General features: G+C 37.8%; 1 protein-coding gene across 1 annotated transcript in view; it reads left to right on the forward strand.

Annotated features, from left to right (window-relative positions):
* Positions 1-17,350, forward strand: part of CPA6 (carboxypeptidase A6) — a 331,342-nt gene that overhangs the window by 256,686 nt on the left and 57,306 nt on the right. Inside the window, exons 7-8 of the mRNA XM_003274805.4 lie at positions 15,485-15,595; positions 16,106-16,196. Coding sequence (XP_003274853.2) covers positions 15,485-15,595; positions 16,106-16,196 — 202 coding nt within the window. The remainder of the gene's footprint in view (positions 1-15,484; positions 15,596-16,105; positions 16,197-17,350) is intronic.

The following is a 17,350-nucleotide window of genomic DNA, read 5'->3' on the forward strand; positions in this document are numbered from 1 at the left end:
CTCATATATTGTATCACTCCGTTTATATGAAATGTTCAGAGAATAGGCAAATCCATAAAAACAGGAAGCAGATTAGTAGTTGCAAGGGGATGGGGTAAGAGGGAATTGGAACCAACAACTACCAGGTTCTTTTTGGAGTGGTGGAAATGTCCTAGAATTCAATAATGATGATGATTGTACAACACTGCAAATATACTAAACACCACTGAATTGTACACTGTAAAATGGTGAATTTTATGTTCTTTGAATCATATCTCAATAAGAAGTAAATGAAGTGCTGATACCTGCTACAACATATACATGGATCTTGAAAACATGCTAAATGAAAGAAGTCGATCACAAAATATTACATATTACCTGATTCCATACATATGCAATGCCCCAAATCGGCGAATTTCTGGAAAAAGAAAGTAGATTAGTGGTTGCCTATGGTGAGGGAAGAGGATAGGATTATGGGGTTGATACCTAAAGAGTATGGGCTTCTTTTTTGGATAATGAAAGTATAAGGCCAGGCACCGTGGCTCACACCTGTAATCCCAGCACTTTGGGAGGCCAAGGTGGGCAGATCATGAGTTCAGGAGTTCGAGACCAACCTGGCCAACATGGTGAAACCCCATTTCTACTAAAAATACAAAAATTAGCCGGGTGTGGTGGTACATGTCTGTAATCCAAGCTACTGGGGAGGCTGAGGCAGGAGAATCGCTTGAACTGGAGAGGCGGATGTTGCAGTGTGCCAAGATTGTGCCACTGCACTCTAGCCTGGGTGACAGAGAGACACTCTATCTCAAAAAAAAAAAAAAAGGAAAATATAAAACTATATAGTGATGATGGTTACACAACTCTGTAAATATACTAAAACACACTAAATTGCACACTATAAAAGGATGAATTGTAAGGTGCGTGAATTATATCCCAAAAAAGCTGTTATTTTTAAAATTAGGGTTAAATAGCATTCCCTCAGAAGATATTTATATTAATCAGTTCAACAAATTATTGTTGATCACCACACTTTTAACATTCTGCTTATATTATGGGCATCAACAGAAGTATAAATCGTGGTCCCTGCTCTCAAGTGGTCTGCATTCTATTTGAGGAGGAATATTTATGTACAGGAAACAACATAAAATAGTGTATCTTTGGAGGCCTAAGTGTACTGATTATAGTACCTGAAGGAATTAAAAAATCAGAAAAATCCAGTAAGACTTTAAAAAGACAAGGTTTTGGGGAAGCTTTGTGGAGAAAATGATTCTCAAGCCTTTACTGAGAAGTTGGAATTTGATCAGGGAAATGAAAGTATTCCAAGAAAGAGAAAAGATTAATGTTGAGAATGAACATAATATGTGGGCATTGTAGATTTAGTGAGGCAACAACCCACGGTCTGTGTGAGTAGACTCTAATGCCATGTAATACTGCTTGAAAAATTATAGTAAGCCTTGGAAGCCAAGCAGAGTTTGGTCCAATAAAGTAAAATGAGAAAACACTCGCCAGGTGCACTGGCTCACACCTATAATCCCAGCACTTTGGGAGGCCAAGGTGGAAGAATCACTTGAGCCCAGGAGGTCAAGACTGCAATGAGTTGTGATCACACCACTGCACTCCAGCCTGGGTGACAGAATGAGATCTTGTCTCAAAAAAAAAAAAAAAAGAAAAAAAGAAAACACCGATAAGGAGCAAAAAACATGTCCCATTGTCAGAGAGCTTAAAGATGAAAGGCAATGATACATGGATGAAAGGAAGGAGAAAGAACCCAGAGTGCGGGCAGCTAACTAGAAATTTATAGGGCAGGAATCTACACATAGGAAGAGTGGATGTAGGAATTGAAAGTGAAAAAACGATGTAAGAAAGTTCAAAGCAGATATTCATTCATACTATCAAATGCTTATTTAGCACTTCTTTTTATACGAAGGCAACATGCTAAGTCCTGTAATGGCACAAGTACTGTCCTACAGTGCACAAAACATTAACCCTTTCCTCAATGCATTTGCAGTTCTACTTGGGAGAAGAAACACAGACACAAAAGAAGGCAGCGATAAGGAAAGTCTTTAGGAATTGATGATTGGCTTGATATGGGAATGGAAGAGGAGGATGGGTCAAAGATAAGATGCCCAAGAGATTGGTGGTGTCATTGAAGTTGGGGGAGCATCAGTTGAAGCGTTGGCAGGACCATTAGTATGAAGGGAAGTCCCCAACACAGCACTACACTAAGCTGGTGAAATGATTAATTTATTCAGCAAGTAATCATCAAGTGTTCACTACTATGCACCAGGCCAGGCCCTGTTAAGACACTGCGGATACTGGATAATGGGGAGGGAAAATCAAAAACTCTGCTGTTATCCAACTCATGGATTCTCATGGACCAAAAGAATGAATGCTGTTTGATAAGAGGTGAAAGATCAAGCAAGCTGCCAAAATGAATGAATACCTGATTCACAGGCCTAATTTGGGCAGCAGACAACCAAGAATAAATTCCAGTGATTTTGTCCACTGTAACAAAGTTGTGTGTAAGTACTTTTCTTGTCTGTATTACATAAGCTGATAAGAAGAGACAAGCAAATGGATAGAAGATCGTGGAAGTACACCACTGAGGTCCTGGTACAAATTTAGGGCAAGTAATATCTATATTTAGGATCGCCTAGTAATTTTCAGTGGCAGCTCATTTTTACATCTTTTTGTTTTTTTAATTGTGGAAAGGCCACTTTAATTCTTTGCTGCCAATGCAGATGGAATAGCATTTGCTTCATTTTTCAGAATAACCTCCAACTGAATGAGGCAATTTGGGCTTTGTTCGCTTTTGCTAGTTTGAGATTGTTGACCTCCCAGATTGAGTATCTCAAGCCATGGCTGGTGCTTGCTGGCCCAGAGTTATGCATAGCACTTCAGTTTTTTTCCTCAAATAATTCTACATCGCTGGGTTGAATTTGACCAGAGTCATCATTTGTATAATATTAAGAAAGTAACTCAGGGAAATATTTGTTTGATTTCCAAGTGAGGAAGACATTTCCAAGCATAAAAGCAAATAAAGAGGCATAAAGGAATGACTGATAGCCCTGACTACATAAAAATATTTTAGTGTAGTATTTATTGATGAAGGAAATTCTTCATGACATGTGGCTATGTTTAAAAAAAAAACCAGCATGGACAATATAATTTCAATTTTGCAAAATCTGTGTCTAAGAGTTATATAGATATATACCTGAAAAAATGCCAAATGTTAAAAGAGGATAGGATTATGGGTAATTTTTATTTTCTTCTTTATGCTTTTCTGAATTTCCCAAAATTTTCTACATAAAGCATGTCAAAAATAACTATATTTTTAAAATAAATTTTACTCATACAAAACAGAATACATTTCATTCTCACACTAAACTCAGTTACACTTGAGTCATATATTTCTACAGGTTTTTAGAATCAGCAGTTGAATTCTATTTAATTCAGTGGCAGACCAAAGATAAATCAAGGGCTTGTGAAAAAATGTTTGAGACTAAAATGGCCTGAAATGGAAAGTTCTCCTAGACATTGAAGATGTATAATATACAGGTGGATCTAATTTGACCCTGTTACAGAAAGGCAGCAGTACAAAAAAAAGAAAGAAAGAAAAGAAAAGCAATAAAACATCCTTAGTTCTCCAAGTGAGCCACAGTATTCATCTGCTGTCTATGTAATGTGAAACCTCACCCTTCCAGGCCCAGTTTGATTATTGGAAAACCGTCTCCATTGCACATTCCCACCCATCTACACTCGGCACTGCAGTGATGGCCAATCCTACTGCCAACATCTGGCATGTGATTCAGATGTACTATGCAGATGATTCAAATAAAAATAAGAATAGGAGACTTTCAGGGAAGCAGGTTGTTTTCCAGGCAGAGCAAGTAGTAATATGTGAGGGCTATGGTGGGTTGTATGTTTAGGACAGAGCTCTAAGAATGACTTAGAGCTGTGGTTGTAGGAGAAGTCCTCCAACTGGGAAGTCTTTCCAGAAGGGGAAGGCTCTTCTCCCAGGATCCAAAAGCTCTCCAGGGAATAGTCCTTTTGGATAATCATCTCTTTCAGTCTCATTTTGTCTTGCTGCTCATTAAAGGTAAAATATAAGCCCTCAGACATTGGCATGAAACACCAAGGTCTTGGTTAAGAAATAGATCACTAAAAATAAACCTTTTTAAGAAGAGAACTTAAATTGCATGTATGTGCCAAAAAACAGGGAATAAATAATTGAGACAGCTACTAAGCCCAGATCAAGTATCTAATGAGTTCAGCTGAGTAAGCAAACACATCTTTGTTCTTAATTACATAATGGAAAACAGCTCATCATATGAAAATGGTCTTCATTTTTTAAATTGTCTGACTTTGGTTCACTGCCATTCTGAGTGATTATGATACTTTGGTTTGCTTTTTCCTGGCCTTCAGTACCGTTAGTTCCCTATGTTCTCCCATGCTCACTCTCCCCAATCTCCTTCATTCTTCACATCCTCCAGCCTATCTCTTTCTCCCTTCTATCCAATTTATAATGCCTTGAACATAGCAGAGTTTTGATTTAATATTTGTTTAGTTTCAGTTTGACTAAACTGAAATCCATTGCATCAGTTGTACTCCACTACCTAATAATAGCGAGTGTTCTGGCCATTGTGTAGACAGACAATGCTTGCTTTCCACCAGTAGCACCGGACTATAAAAGTGGCGATGCAAGCTGAAGCAGGACAGAGCAGTCTTCATAATCAATGAGAGAAATTGTTTGTTCTGTGATCCTAAGAGCTTTTGTCAAAATATTAAAAACTCTCTTACTTTGTTATATATGTATTGGGAAATGATTTTAAGTGGTAAAACTAATATTTAGTATGCTACGTTTTAAATCATGAGAAATACTGCGAATTAAAATGTCTTATTTCTTTGTAAAAAACCTTATAAAGGGTAGTTTGGATTGTGCTCGTTGTCTTCTCTCTGTATAGCTTACAACATGAAATGAGCATCTTTCATAAAAAAATTGCCTTGGCAGATTGTCATACTCCTCTCTTCACTGAATCAGCTTCCAATATTTTTTTTTCCTTTGTACTTTCAATGTCACAAAATATCTTAGAGTTCCTTTAATGTGAAGTGTTGCCAGGTCACTTCTTCTGGAATATAATCATCCTTTTCATCCCAACCACTTGCCTCATCTGTATTGGTAAGTTGGTCCTCACTGTATTCCTGTGGCTGCATATCTAGAGCTGAATGGTGCAGTGTCAACATTCCTAGTCAGCTATTTGTTCTAAGCTCCATTTATATTTGGTTCAGATCTCACCTCCAGCATTAGCACTTTTCATTTCTTTGCCGCACTTTCACCTTAGTTGGACAATTTCCTCTTTCCACCATCCGTTATTACCCTGTAGATTTATTACTGGGAAACAAGGACACAACACAACTACACGCTTTGCTGTCTGTGTGTAAACTGATTATGAGATGCGCAGTAGTAACCAACCAACCACTGACAGACTTTCAAAGAAATGGTAGAATCGATCACAGATCTTGATGCTCATTTTTATTTATATAGTGATTTGTAGCAGTGGTAACCAAAACACACTTCTGTGGGAGGACTGGTGTTATTTAACCAAAGTGCAGTAACAAATTTGTGTATATAAGAGCCATGCAAAGTGAAGACATCTGTACTTTCTTTTTTGGTACGTAAAATATCCTTACAGAGTAGATCTTCATAATACCAAAGTTGTCCTGGCTTCTTCTCATGAGCAAACACAACCAATGAATCAGTGTTTTTAGGCTATCTCTGTGTGAAATGTGAAGTGGCATTACTTAGGAAAAAGAATAGACATGTATCTAGTAGTATATTCTTCCTGGTGACACAAAACATTTCAAATATTTATGTCTCTTATTAGAAAATGTAGATTAATTGACAACATTTTCTAGTCTTCACCTGCCCTGTTAGATTAGTCACTCTGGGTGGTTCTAAGTATAACTAAGTATAAAAATAACTAGAATATACAAGATTAGGAGATCATTTTCAGTTTTTCACCCTTCGTTTATGGCGCCTTTTCTTCTTGTTACTTTCAAACTGTTATTTGATTGACCATTTTGTATTTAATGAGCATCTTGTAGTGTGATGTCAGCTATCTTTATAGATTAAGCTCCCCTTTAAAAAAAAAAACTCCCCTGTAAACTCTCCCCCACTCCAATTAATTCTTCTGGTATTGAATTTAAAATACCTCCTTTGTGTTGAGATGCACCCATTTTGGTGCCGCAGTGTTTACCTGTCCTAAGTGATATTCCTGTCCAGTTCAGTTGAGGCTGGTCTTCAGCTTGATGGTGACTGTGCCCCTTTCTTTGGCCTTAGCTGTAACAGGCTTCGTTCTGCCAGTGTGTCCTGCATTGGATGTGTGGTTATTTTTAGGTCCTCTGCAGTGATTCTAAAGTAAAAATAGAGGAAAGTTTTAAAGCTACCTTTTAAAAGCCATTAACACCAATCCTCAAAAAAAGTGATCTCCACATTCCATGCTGTCGTAAACTCTAAGAAAGCAACATCAAACCACGTAAATCCAAAAGCATTGAAAAGGAGGGAAACCCTTTACCTCACTTTGTCATGCCACACAAAGGCATTAATCATGGCAAAATTTGTCTTTGATTTTAACCAAAGTTTATTTGGTGAATTCTGATCTATAACATGTACATAAGTATGTAGAGGCAAAAATAGTCTTGGCAGATGGTGAATACCAAATAGATTCATTCTATGTCTTTCTAAATTAACTTCAGAAATGCCCCAATCAGTTCCAAACATATCATTTGCCTGGCAGAAGATAATACTAAAAACTTTCTTTAATATCTTTTAATTGAAAAAATTGGTTTGGTGAAGCCTCTTTAAAATAAATTTAAGTGAGGTGATGCAGTACCTAGGGACCGCCACACTGAGGCGTGTGGTGCATTGTTTTGCAACTGGCTTTCAGATCCCGACTACTTAAGTCTTCCTCATAAGCAACAATAGTAATAAAGAAATTAAACTTTGTAGGTCCAGATGCAACTTGATTATTGGGCATCTCCTTTTCAATGTGTATGGAGGGTATGTATCGATTGCTAAAAACAGTTCTACACACTAGAAGAAAAACACACCCCTGTGTTCCTCATGGTTATCATGTTAGAATAACAGGAAATAGAAAGACACATGGTTACGTTTCTTCTAGAAACCCCTACCTAAACCATAAAAGACAAATGATCTGTGTCCTATTATTTAAGGCACTCAAGCAAGGAGTTCTCCTAAACGACCTGTTCTGTATTTAACAGTCATCGCGTCGTGATGATTCTTGCTTTGTGTGACCAGATGGAGAATAGCTGAAATTCTTAGAGAATTACAAAAATCACAAATACAGCATATGCAATACAGTGACACCCTGCTTGTTTGTCAGAGAAAGAACACATTCTGACAAGTCTTGGAAATTAAACTGTTTCCAGAATAAAATACTAGAGAACAGCTTCTTTGATTAATATATTATTTAGAAATGAAAAAATTTTAAATGATGTTAATGGCCTCAAAATATATAAAACAAAAATTGACAGCATGTAAGAGAAACCGATAAGGCCTAAATAACAATATGAGGTTTTAACACAATTCTCAGTGGTTAAAACAGCGACAAATTTTTAGTAAGAATATAGGTGATACAAACAATAACATAATCCAATGAACACATATAGTATCTTTACCCAATAATTAGAGAATGTATATTTTTTTCAAGCACAATTGGAACATTCACAACAATTGATTATATTCTAGTCCACAAAGCAAATATCAACAAATACCAAATAATCTGTTAAAAAATATCACATTCTCTAACTGTAATACAGTTGTCAGAAATCATTTATTTTAAAAAAATGATTAACACATATTTAGAAAAAACATTTATAAATAAAATTTAAATCAAGGAAATTCAGTATTTAGAACTGAATGGTAACAAAACTACTATGTATTGTAGGTGATTTCATCTTGATAGACATATAGAATGCAACTCAGGTAGTTATTAAAGGGAAATTTATAATTTCAAATCAATATATAAGAAAAGAACAAAGTCTCCAAGTTAGTAAGCCAATCTTTCCACTCACAAGAAATTAGAAAAGGAACAAAAGTGTAAATGACAGGTCAGATCTGGTAGCTCATGCCTGTAATCCCAGCATTTTAGGAAGCTAAGAAGGAGGATTGCTTGAGCCCAGGAGTCTGAGACCAGCCTGGGCAACATAGGGAGACCCTGTCTCTACAAAAAAAGAAAAAAAGAAAAAAAAACACTCCTATTCAACATAGTGTTGGAAGTTCTGTCCAGGGCAATCACGAAAGAGAAAGAAATACATGGTATTCAATTAGGAAATGAGGAAGTCAAATTGTACCTATTTGCAGATGACATGATTGTATATTTAGAAAACCCCATCATCTCAGCCCCAAATCTCCTTCAGCTGATAAGCAACTTCTGCAAAGTCTCAGGATACAAAATCAATGTGAAAAAATCACAAGCATTCGTATACACCAATAACAGACAAACAGAAAGCCAAATCATCAGTGAACTCCCATTCACAATTGCTTCAAAGAGAATAAAATACCTAGGAATCCAACTTACAAGGGATGTGAAGGAACTCTTCAAGGAGAACTACAAACCACTGCTCAACAAAATAAAAGAGGACACAAACAAATGGAAGGACATTCCATGCTCATGGATAGGAAGAATCAATATCATGCAAATGGCCATACTGCCCAAAGTAATTTATAGATTCAACGCCATCCCCATCAAGCTACCAATGACTTTCTTCAAAGAATTGGAAAAAACCACCTTGAAGTTCATATGGAACCAAAAAAGAGCCCTCGTTGCCAAGACAATCCTAAGCCAAAAGAACAAAGCTGGAGGCGTCACGCTACCTGACTTCAAACTATACTACAAGGCTACAGTAACCAAAACAGCGTGGTACTGGTACCAAAACAGAGATACAGACCAATGGAACAGAACAGAGGCCTCAGAAATAACACCACACATCTACAACCATCTGATCTTTGACAAACCTGACAAAAACAAGAAATGGGGCAAGGATTCCCTATTTAATAAATGGTGCTGGGAAAACTGGCTAGCCATATGTAGAAAGCTGAAACTGGATCCCTTCCTTACACCTTATACAAAAATTAATTCAAGATGGATTAAAGACTTAAATGTAGGCCGGGCGCAGTGGCTCACGCTTGTAATCCTAGCACTTTGGGAGGCCGAGGCGGGCGGATCACGAGGTCAGGAGATCGAGACCACGGTGAAATCCCGTCTCTACTAAAAATACAAAAAATTAGCTGGGCGTGGTGGCAGGCGCCTGTAGTCCCAGCTACTCGGAGAAGCTGAGGCAGGAGAATGGTGTGAACCCGGGAGGCGGAGATTGCAGTGAGCCGAGATTGCACCACTGCACTCCAGCCTGGGTGACAGAGCAAGACTCCATGTCAAAAAAAAAAAAAAAGACTTAAATGTTAAACCTAAAACCATAAAAACCCTAGAAGAAAACCTGGGCAATACCATTCGGGACATAGGCATGGGCAAGGACTTCATGTCTAAAACACCAAAAGCAAAGGCAACAAAAGCCAAAATAGACAAATGGGATCTAATTAAACTAAAAGGCTTCTGCACAGCAAAAGAAACTACCATCAGAGTGAACAGGCAACCTACAGAATGGGAGAAAAATTTTTGCAATCTACCCATCTGACAAAGGGCTAATATCCAGAATCTACAAAGAACTTAAACAGACTTATAAGAAAAAAACTACCCCATCAAAAAGTGGGTGAAGGATATGAACAGACACTTCTCAAAAGAAGACATTTATGCAGCCAAAAGAAACATGAAAAAATGCTCATCATCACTGGTCATCAGAGAAACGCAAATCAAAACCACAGTGAGATACCATCTTACACCAGTTAGAATGGCGATCATTAAAAAGTCAGGAAACAACAGATGCTGGAGAGGATGTAGAGAAATAGGAACGCTTTTATTTACACTGTTAGTAGAGTGTAAACTAGTTCAACCACTGTGGAAGACAGTGTGGCAACTCCTCAAGGATCTAGAACTAGAAATACCATTTGACCCAGTGATCCCATTACTGGGTATATACCCAAAGGATTATAAATCATGCTACTATAAAGACACATGCACACGTTATGTTTATTGCAGCACTATTCACAATAGCAAAGACTTGGAACCAACCCAAACATCCATTAGTGATAGACTGGATTAAGAAAACGTGGCACATATGCACCATGGAATACTATTAAGCCATAAAAAAGGATGAGTTCATGTCCTTTGCAGGGACTTGGATGAAGCTGGAAACCATCATTCTGAGCAAACTATAACAAGGACAGAAAGCCAAGCACCGCATGTTCTCACTCATAGGTGGGAATTGAACAATGAGAGCACTTGGACACAGGGTGGGGAACATCACACACTGGGACCTTTCTTGAGGTGGGGGTCAGGGGAAGGGATAACATTAGGAGAAACACCTAATGTAAATGACGAGTTAATGGATGCAGCAAACCAACATGGCACATGTATACCTATGTAACAAACCTGCACGTTGTGCACATGTACCCTAGAACTTAAAGTATAATCATAATAAAAAAAAAAAGATTCAGAAAAAAAATTTAAATATTTAGCCAAGTGGCTCCTTCCTGAAGTCCCAGCTACTTGGGAGCCTGAGGCAGGAGGATCACTTGAGCCCAGGAGTTTGAGGCTGCAGGGAGCTATGATTGCACCACTGCACTCCAGCCTGGGTGACAAAGCAAGACGTCTCCAAAAAAAAAAAAAAAATTGTTAAGTCAACAACAACAAAATGTTAAAGAGCAGAAGTCAATAAAACAGAAAACAAGGATACATCTTTCTTAGTGTATCTTTGTTTTATATTTCATTAACTTCTGCTCTAGGCCTAAATGATCTTAGAGCTGAGTTCTACATTCAGGGAACTAATAATTCAAATATATTAAAAAATATTCTACAAATATAATTTTTAGATACCCCCAAATCACAATAGGGCAATACAACCCTTGTAGCAAAACCAGAAAAGGACAAAATATGAAAGAAAATCATACACTTAGCTCATGTAGAAATGTGGATATTAATACAGTCATGCATTGCTTGACAATGAGGATACTTTCTGGGAAATGCGTCATTAAGCGATTTCATCATTGTGTGAACATCATAGAGTGTACTTAGGCAGACCTAGATGGTATTTTATTTATGTATATTTTTTCATGTGGAAAACTAAATGCTCCAGCATCACTACTGAATTTCAGCCATTTTCCCTGTTGATCTGCAATGCAAATATCAAGTGTCACATAGCAGATTTCTCTACATGTTCGATTACAATCTTGTGGAACCACAGTGGCATATGCAATCCATTGTTAACCAAAACATCGTTATATAGTGTATGACTGCATTAGCAACCTGAATCCAACCAACATATTAAAAATACACATCATAACCAAATGGGTTTATCCCAAGAATACAAGGATGGTTTAACAACAGAAAATTATTTGACACATCATAACCACCAAATGATTATGACAATACAGGAAGAAAAATCATTTGCTAAAATTCAACAAACATTAGTGACAAAAACAACCTGAGTATAAAACAGAACCTCCTTAATATGTTCAACCTTGATTTCAAAATTAATGTGAACAGAGAAGGGTCAAAAATAGTCAAGATAATTTTAAACTCAAAAAACATGGGGAGACACATCCTACCAGACTCATCAGATTCTATATAAACCATGGTGTGAGTTTGGTGAATTGATATAGACCAGAGTGCATTAATGCAATTCCATCTACAAATGGAAACTTGTTCTTTGGCATAGGTAGCCTGTGCACTCACTGCAGATAGGAGTGTTTACTGATTTAATAAAATATGGCAACATTTAATATAATTAAAAACATGTAAATCCATGACCCAACAAATCCATTCCTGGCTATATGTTATAAACAAATTCTCATATGTCTAGGAGAAATGTGCAAGAATATTTATTGCAATATTATAACAGTGAAATACCAAACTCGACCTAACTGTCCATCAACAAAATAAGTTGTGTATTTACCTATAATGGAATACCATTTAGCAGTTAAAATGAATAAATCCTCAACTTAATAAACGTCAAAAATATATTGGGAGGAAAGCAGATCAGAAATTGACATATCTCACTTACATATAATGTTAACACATACACACAATATCATACATTGTTCTCATGCTGCATATATATGTAGCAATACATACAATCATGCATGGAAAGGATAATGTCAAACTTAGGATAGGGATTACCTTGGTGGAGGGAAAGAAAATGGGATGAGGAAGTAATAAAAAGGGAGTTTTTGTTTATAATATCTCAATTTTTTTAAAGCTTTCATAAATATGGCAAGATGTATTGGTGGGCTCATAGGTGTAATAGACTTCTCTTTATTTTTTCTATTTGATTAAAATATGTCATAGTTTTTCAAAAGGAAGTTAGCAGTTTACTTTAAATATAAAGTTATGGAGGTCATTTGCACTGGAGAAGACAGAATAAGATGCAAGCGTTGCCATGCAGGTCTCTAGACCAGTTGGCCATGTAGGTACTAACATCCATGCTTGGAAAAGATGAGACTTCCTCAGTTGGGACTGAGACAAAAGAGCTTTGGTCCCTAATGGTAGAAGACGAGGGAGATAAATTACCATGGCTTTTTTCTACCCCTTCTTTCCTGCCTTGTTGCCCCAGCTCCTTTCTTCTGCCATCTCTTTTCTCTTCGTCTCTAGAGTGACATGGAAAGCCATAGCTAAGGAAGAATGTAGCCAATCACGTAGCTCTGTCCCTGCCATCCCAGCAGGAGACTTCATCCAAGCATTGAGGAATCTCCATTTATCTGGGGTAAAAAATTCTAAGATTTGTACAACTGATTGCATACTAGGGATTTCTCCCTAGTTTGAGGCTTCAGATAATTAACAGAAGTTCAAGAATATAGGAAAGTCCTATTGAAGTTAGTTGCCCAACAAATTATAATTGAGTCTTAAACAAAAGGACAAGAGAGAAGGGTATTAATGTTTATAAACTTGTGTTACTCTCATAGATATTTAAATTATATATAAGATTGTATTTAACTCATGTTCTTGAGTCCCTATATTTTCAATATTATTTCTAATATAGTGATAATTTCTAACAAATTGTATTATTAGATTTCTCTCTATGAATAGAATTCTTACCATGTAAATACAGAATGCTGCTTATGTGGTTTCAGAAATCCTACTTAACTAGGTGTTAAAGAAAATTGAATTTTTTTTTTTTTTTTTTTTTTTTTTTGAGATGGAGTCTCGCTCTGTCGCCCAGGTTGGAGTGCAGTGGCGCGATCTCGGCTCACTGCAAGCTCCGCCTCCCGGGTTCACGCCATTCTCCTGCCTCAGCCTCTCCGAGTAGCTGGGACTACAGGCGCCCGCCACCACGCCCGGCTAATTTTTTTTGTATTTTCAGTAGAGACGGGGTTTCACCGTGGTCTCGATCTCCTGACCTCGTGATCCGCCCGCCTCGGCCTCCCAAAGTGCTGGGATTACAAGTGTGAGCCACCGCGCCCGGCCAAGGAGATTGAAATTTCAAGGATTTAATTTTCCAAGGCAGTGTATGCATAATTTTAGAATTATTTGGGGAGGGGGAACAGGGTTTTGGTTGTGTGAGTTGAATAAGTCCTGGAGATCAGCTGTACAGCAGAGTGCCGATAGTTAACAGTACTGTATTACATACTTAAAAATTTCCTAAGAGGGTAGAGCTTATGTTAAGTGTTCTTATCACAAAAAATAATAATGATAATCTATAAAGAGAGCAGGAGGAAACTATTGAAGTGATGGATATGTTTATGGCATAAATTATAGTGATGATTTTATGGGTATATACTTATCTCAAGATGCATCAAGTTGTATACATTAATTAAATACGTACGACTCTTTAGTCAGTAATACCCCAATAAAGTGGGGTTTGTTGTTGTTGCTGTTGTTTTGAGACGGAGTCACTCTGTCGCCCAGGCTGGAGTGCAGTGGCGTGATCTCAGCTTACTGCAAGCTCCGCCTTCTCCGCCATTCTCCTGCCTCAGCCTCCTGAGTAGCTGGGACTACAGGCCCCCACCACCACATCTGGCTAATTTTTTGTATTTTTAATAGAGACAGGGTTTCACCTTGTTAGCCAGGATGGTCTCGATCTCCTGACCTCGTGATCTGCCCGTCTCGGCCTCCCAAAGTGCTGGGATTACAGGCATGAGCCACCATGCCCAGCCAAGTGGGGTTTTTTTAAACAAATTCATATATCAGAATTGTGTTTTTAATATGGTAAAAATGCAAACAATCAAAATAGGTATAAAATGAAAGATAGGCAAGCATGGTGGCTCACGCCTGTAATCCCAACACTTTGGGAGGCCGAGGCGGGTAGATCATGAGGTCAGGAATTTGAGACCAGTCTGGTAAACATGGTGAAACCCCGTCTCTACTAAAAATACAAAAAATTAGCCCAGTGTGGTGATGTGCGCGCCTGTAATCCCAGCTACTCGGGAGGCTGAGGCAGGAGAATTACGTGAACCTGGGAGGTGGAGGTTGCAGTGAGCCAAGATTGTGCCATTGCACTCCAGCCCAGGTGACAGTGCAAGACTCCTTCTCAAAAAAAAATACATAAATAATAATTCTCCTTCCCACACATTGTCCCCCAGTCCCCCTCCATAAAGACAACCACGGTTATAAATGACCTGTGTGCTCCTCCAAGATATTCTATACATAGACAAACATGCATCATAAAGAGCTTTTTAAAAGGTTCATTCCTTAAGAATGGTATTTCAAAATGTCTATCTTCTCAAAAGCACATACAATGCTTTTCTATTTGAGGCCAATTTGTGGTGCAGAATCTTCAGACTTGGGGTCAGGCACAATATAAGTAAAATCCAGTCACAAAAGCAAGACTTCAAAGGAGCCACAATAAAGATGGCAAAGATGTTGTATTGTTCATTAAATTTTTTATAGAAAAGTAAGGCGAAAAGAATAGAGTCTCAATGCAGTAGGTTCCAAGGTTTGAGGCTGCTACTAATTAGATAATTAAGTGACATGCAGCTGGTCTGTGCTATGATCTATCGTGTAAAGCTATCAAATAGATTTAGGTAGTTATTTTGTCCACAATTGAATCTAAAAACAGGTGGTTATACAAATCCTATCTATGTTGTTGCTTTCTTAATCAGCCTAAAACTGTAGCCAGATCTTAATTACGATTAAGAGGCTACCCAATTGATCTCTTTTAACAGCTCTGCCAAAAGATTATTGATAATAAAGAGTTTAATTAAGACAGAAGTCTTAACAGAGAATTTACAATGTCGAAGAGTAAACTTCATGTTAGCTTATGACTTTTTAAACCACGGTATTTGGTATTTCTCATGGGTAGAAAGGATATCTCACACTCTTTTTTCCTCTTTTGGGGACCAATTTAAAAGAAAAATCTCACCTTTGTCTTTTAGGCTCTTCTAACATATAAGAGTGACCCAGCCATGAGAAAAATGTTGAATCATCTGTATTTCTATATCATGCCTGTGTTTAACGTCGATGGATACCGTTTTAGTTGGACCAATGTAAGTCACTTTGCCTACCCAGTTGAAAAGAGGACTAAATAAATCATAGAAAACAGAGTCACAAACTTCCAGGACAGGAAGGAAGCTGGACAGGCAGTCAGCTGAGTGATCCCAGAGATGCAAAACAGGCCTTCACTCTTTCCCCAATCAGAGCACCAACAATTTGGTTGCATTTTCACATCTAGATTTTGTAGAGATTTCACGTAAATAAAGATTCCTTCTTCGAAATAGGTTGTGAAAAATCACTGGTCTAGTCCAGCCCATTCAATTTTGCCTATAAAGAAATGGGGCCAAGAGAAGGCAAAATACAGGAAGTTTGTAGCAGAAATTGGAGCATGAACCTGGGTCTCCACTACTAATCCAGTGCTCTTTTTCACTCTCTGGGCTTGTCTATTCACAGGAGAACTCTCCCCTCAGTGGTATGACTCGTTCATTGATTGAGCTGTTAAAATGCATGCGAATAACCTTTTAAGTATTTTTCTCTGCACCCGTTTTCTTAATTATGTCTAGGATCGATTTTGGAGAAAAACAAGGTCAAGGAACTCAAGGTTTCGCTGCCGTGGAGTGGATGCCAATAGAAACTGGAAAGTGAAGTGGTGTGGTAAGTTTGGGACCAACTGGGATCCAGATCCAAAGGTTTCTGCAGGTTTTACTCTGCAAAATATGAGTCCAGAGGACTCTCGTGGGAGACTCATGTTTTTCTGTATGTGAAAACCTGGTACAGAAAGGTACAGACACGTACATGATAGCTGTAATTGGCAAAAGAAAATGAAAGGATTCTTTTTTAATATATAAAAATCAAGGATTTTAAATCTGTCAATTCGGTCCTGAAAACTGAAAATTTAAATACATATGTAAAAGCAGCAAACTGAGGAATATTTGTCATTCCCCAAATTAAAACATGAACCGTGGTGTAGTATAATTCTAGCTAAATCTTTTTATCCTTTTCATACAAGCACCACGGATCCTGCCTTCGTCTGTCTGTCGTGGTCAGAGCTGTCACGACCTTGTCTATATTCTACCACTCCACTGGTCATACGTGGATTGACCATGCACATTGGGAATGTATTTCTGCTGCGTTCCATGTTTCATTAATAATCACCTTTAAAATAAAAGGAAGATGTCATTTTAAGGAAGGAAACCCTTTTACTGAAGAAAGAAGGAGGCAAGTGTCAGGGAGAAATGAGAAAATTAGTCATGGCTAGTTTATTTGCAGCAGAAAAAGGAGAGGATGGAAAATTATTATCAAAATGCAGTTGTTAGGAGCTGCCTTTTTATTGAGTCTTTCTATAGGTCCCTCAAAATATAGAGCCTTGTGTAATGGAAATCCGTTAGTCCCTTAGAAATGAGGCCTATTCCACATTCACTCATTCTACAATGAGGGTTAGGTTCTATGTGAGATGCCAATCCTCCCATCCCACTAGCATCAGCTAGAATAACTGGGCGTGGGCTTTGATTCCTTCCACACATCCCTCCAAGCAAGAGGCTTCAGTCAATTAGAATTGGCAAATAAGAACATGACATAGCTAAAAGAATACGGCTCTAAAATAAGACAAATGTAGTCTGATTCTACCATTACTAGCTCAGTAATTTGGGCAATTTTATTTAATCTATGAAATTATAATGCCAGCCACCTCAGGAGGTTCTTATGGGGACTAAAGGAATTTATATATGTGAAATGTCTAATTTAGTTCCTAGCTCCAAACTGGGATCTAAGTATCAGTAACCCATCCCTTGTTCCTTGACCTCCAGAAC

Source organism: Nomascus leucogenys, chromosome 16 (genome assembly GCF_006542625.1).
Source record: "Nomascus leucogenys isolate Asia chromosome 16, Asia_NLE_v1, whole genome shotgun sequence".
Lineage (NCBI taxonomy): Eukaryota > Metazoa > Chordata > Mammalia > Primates > Hylobatidae > Nomascus > Nomascus leucogenys.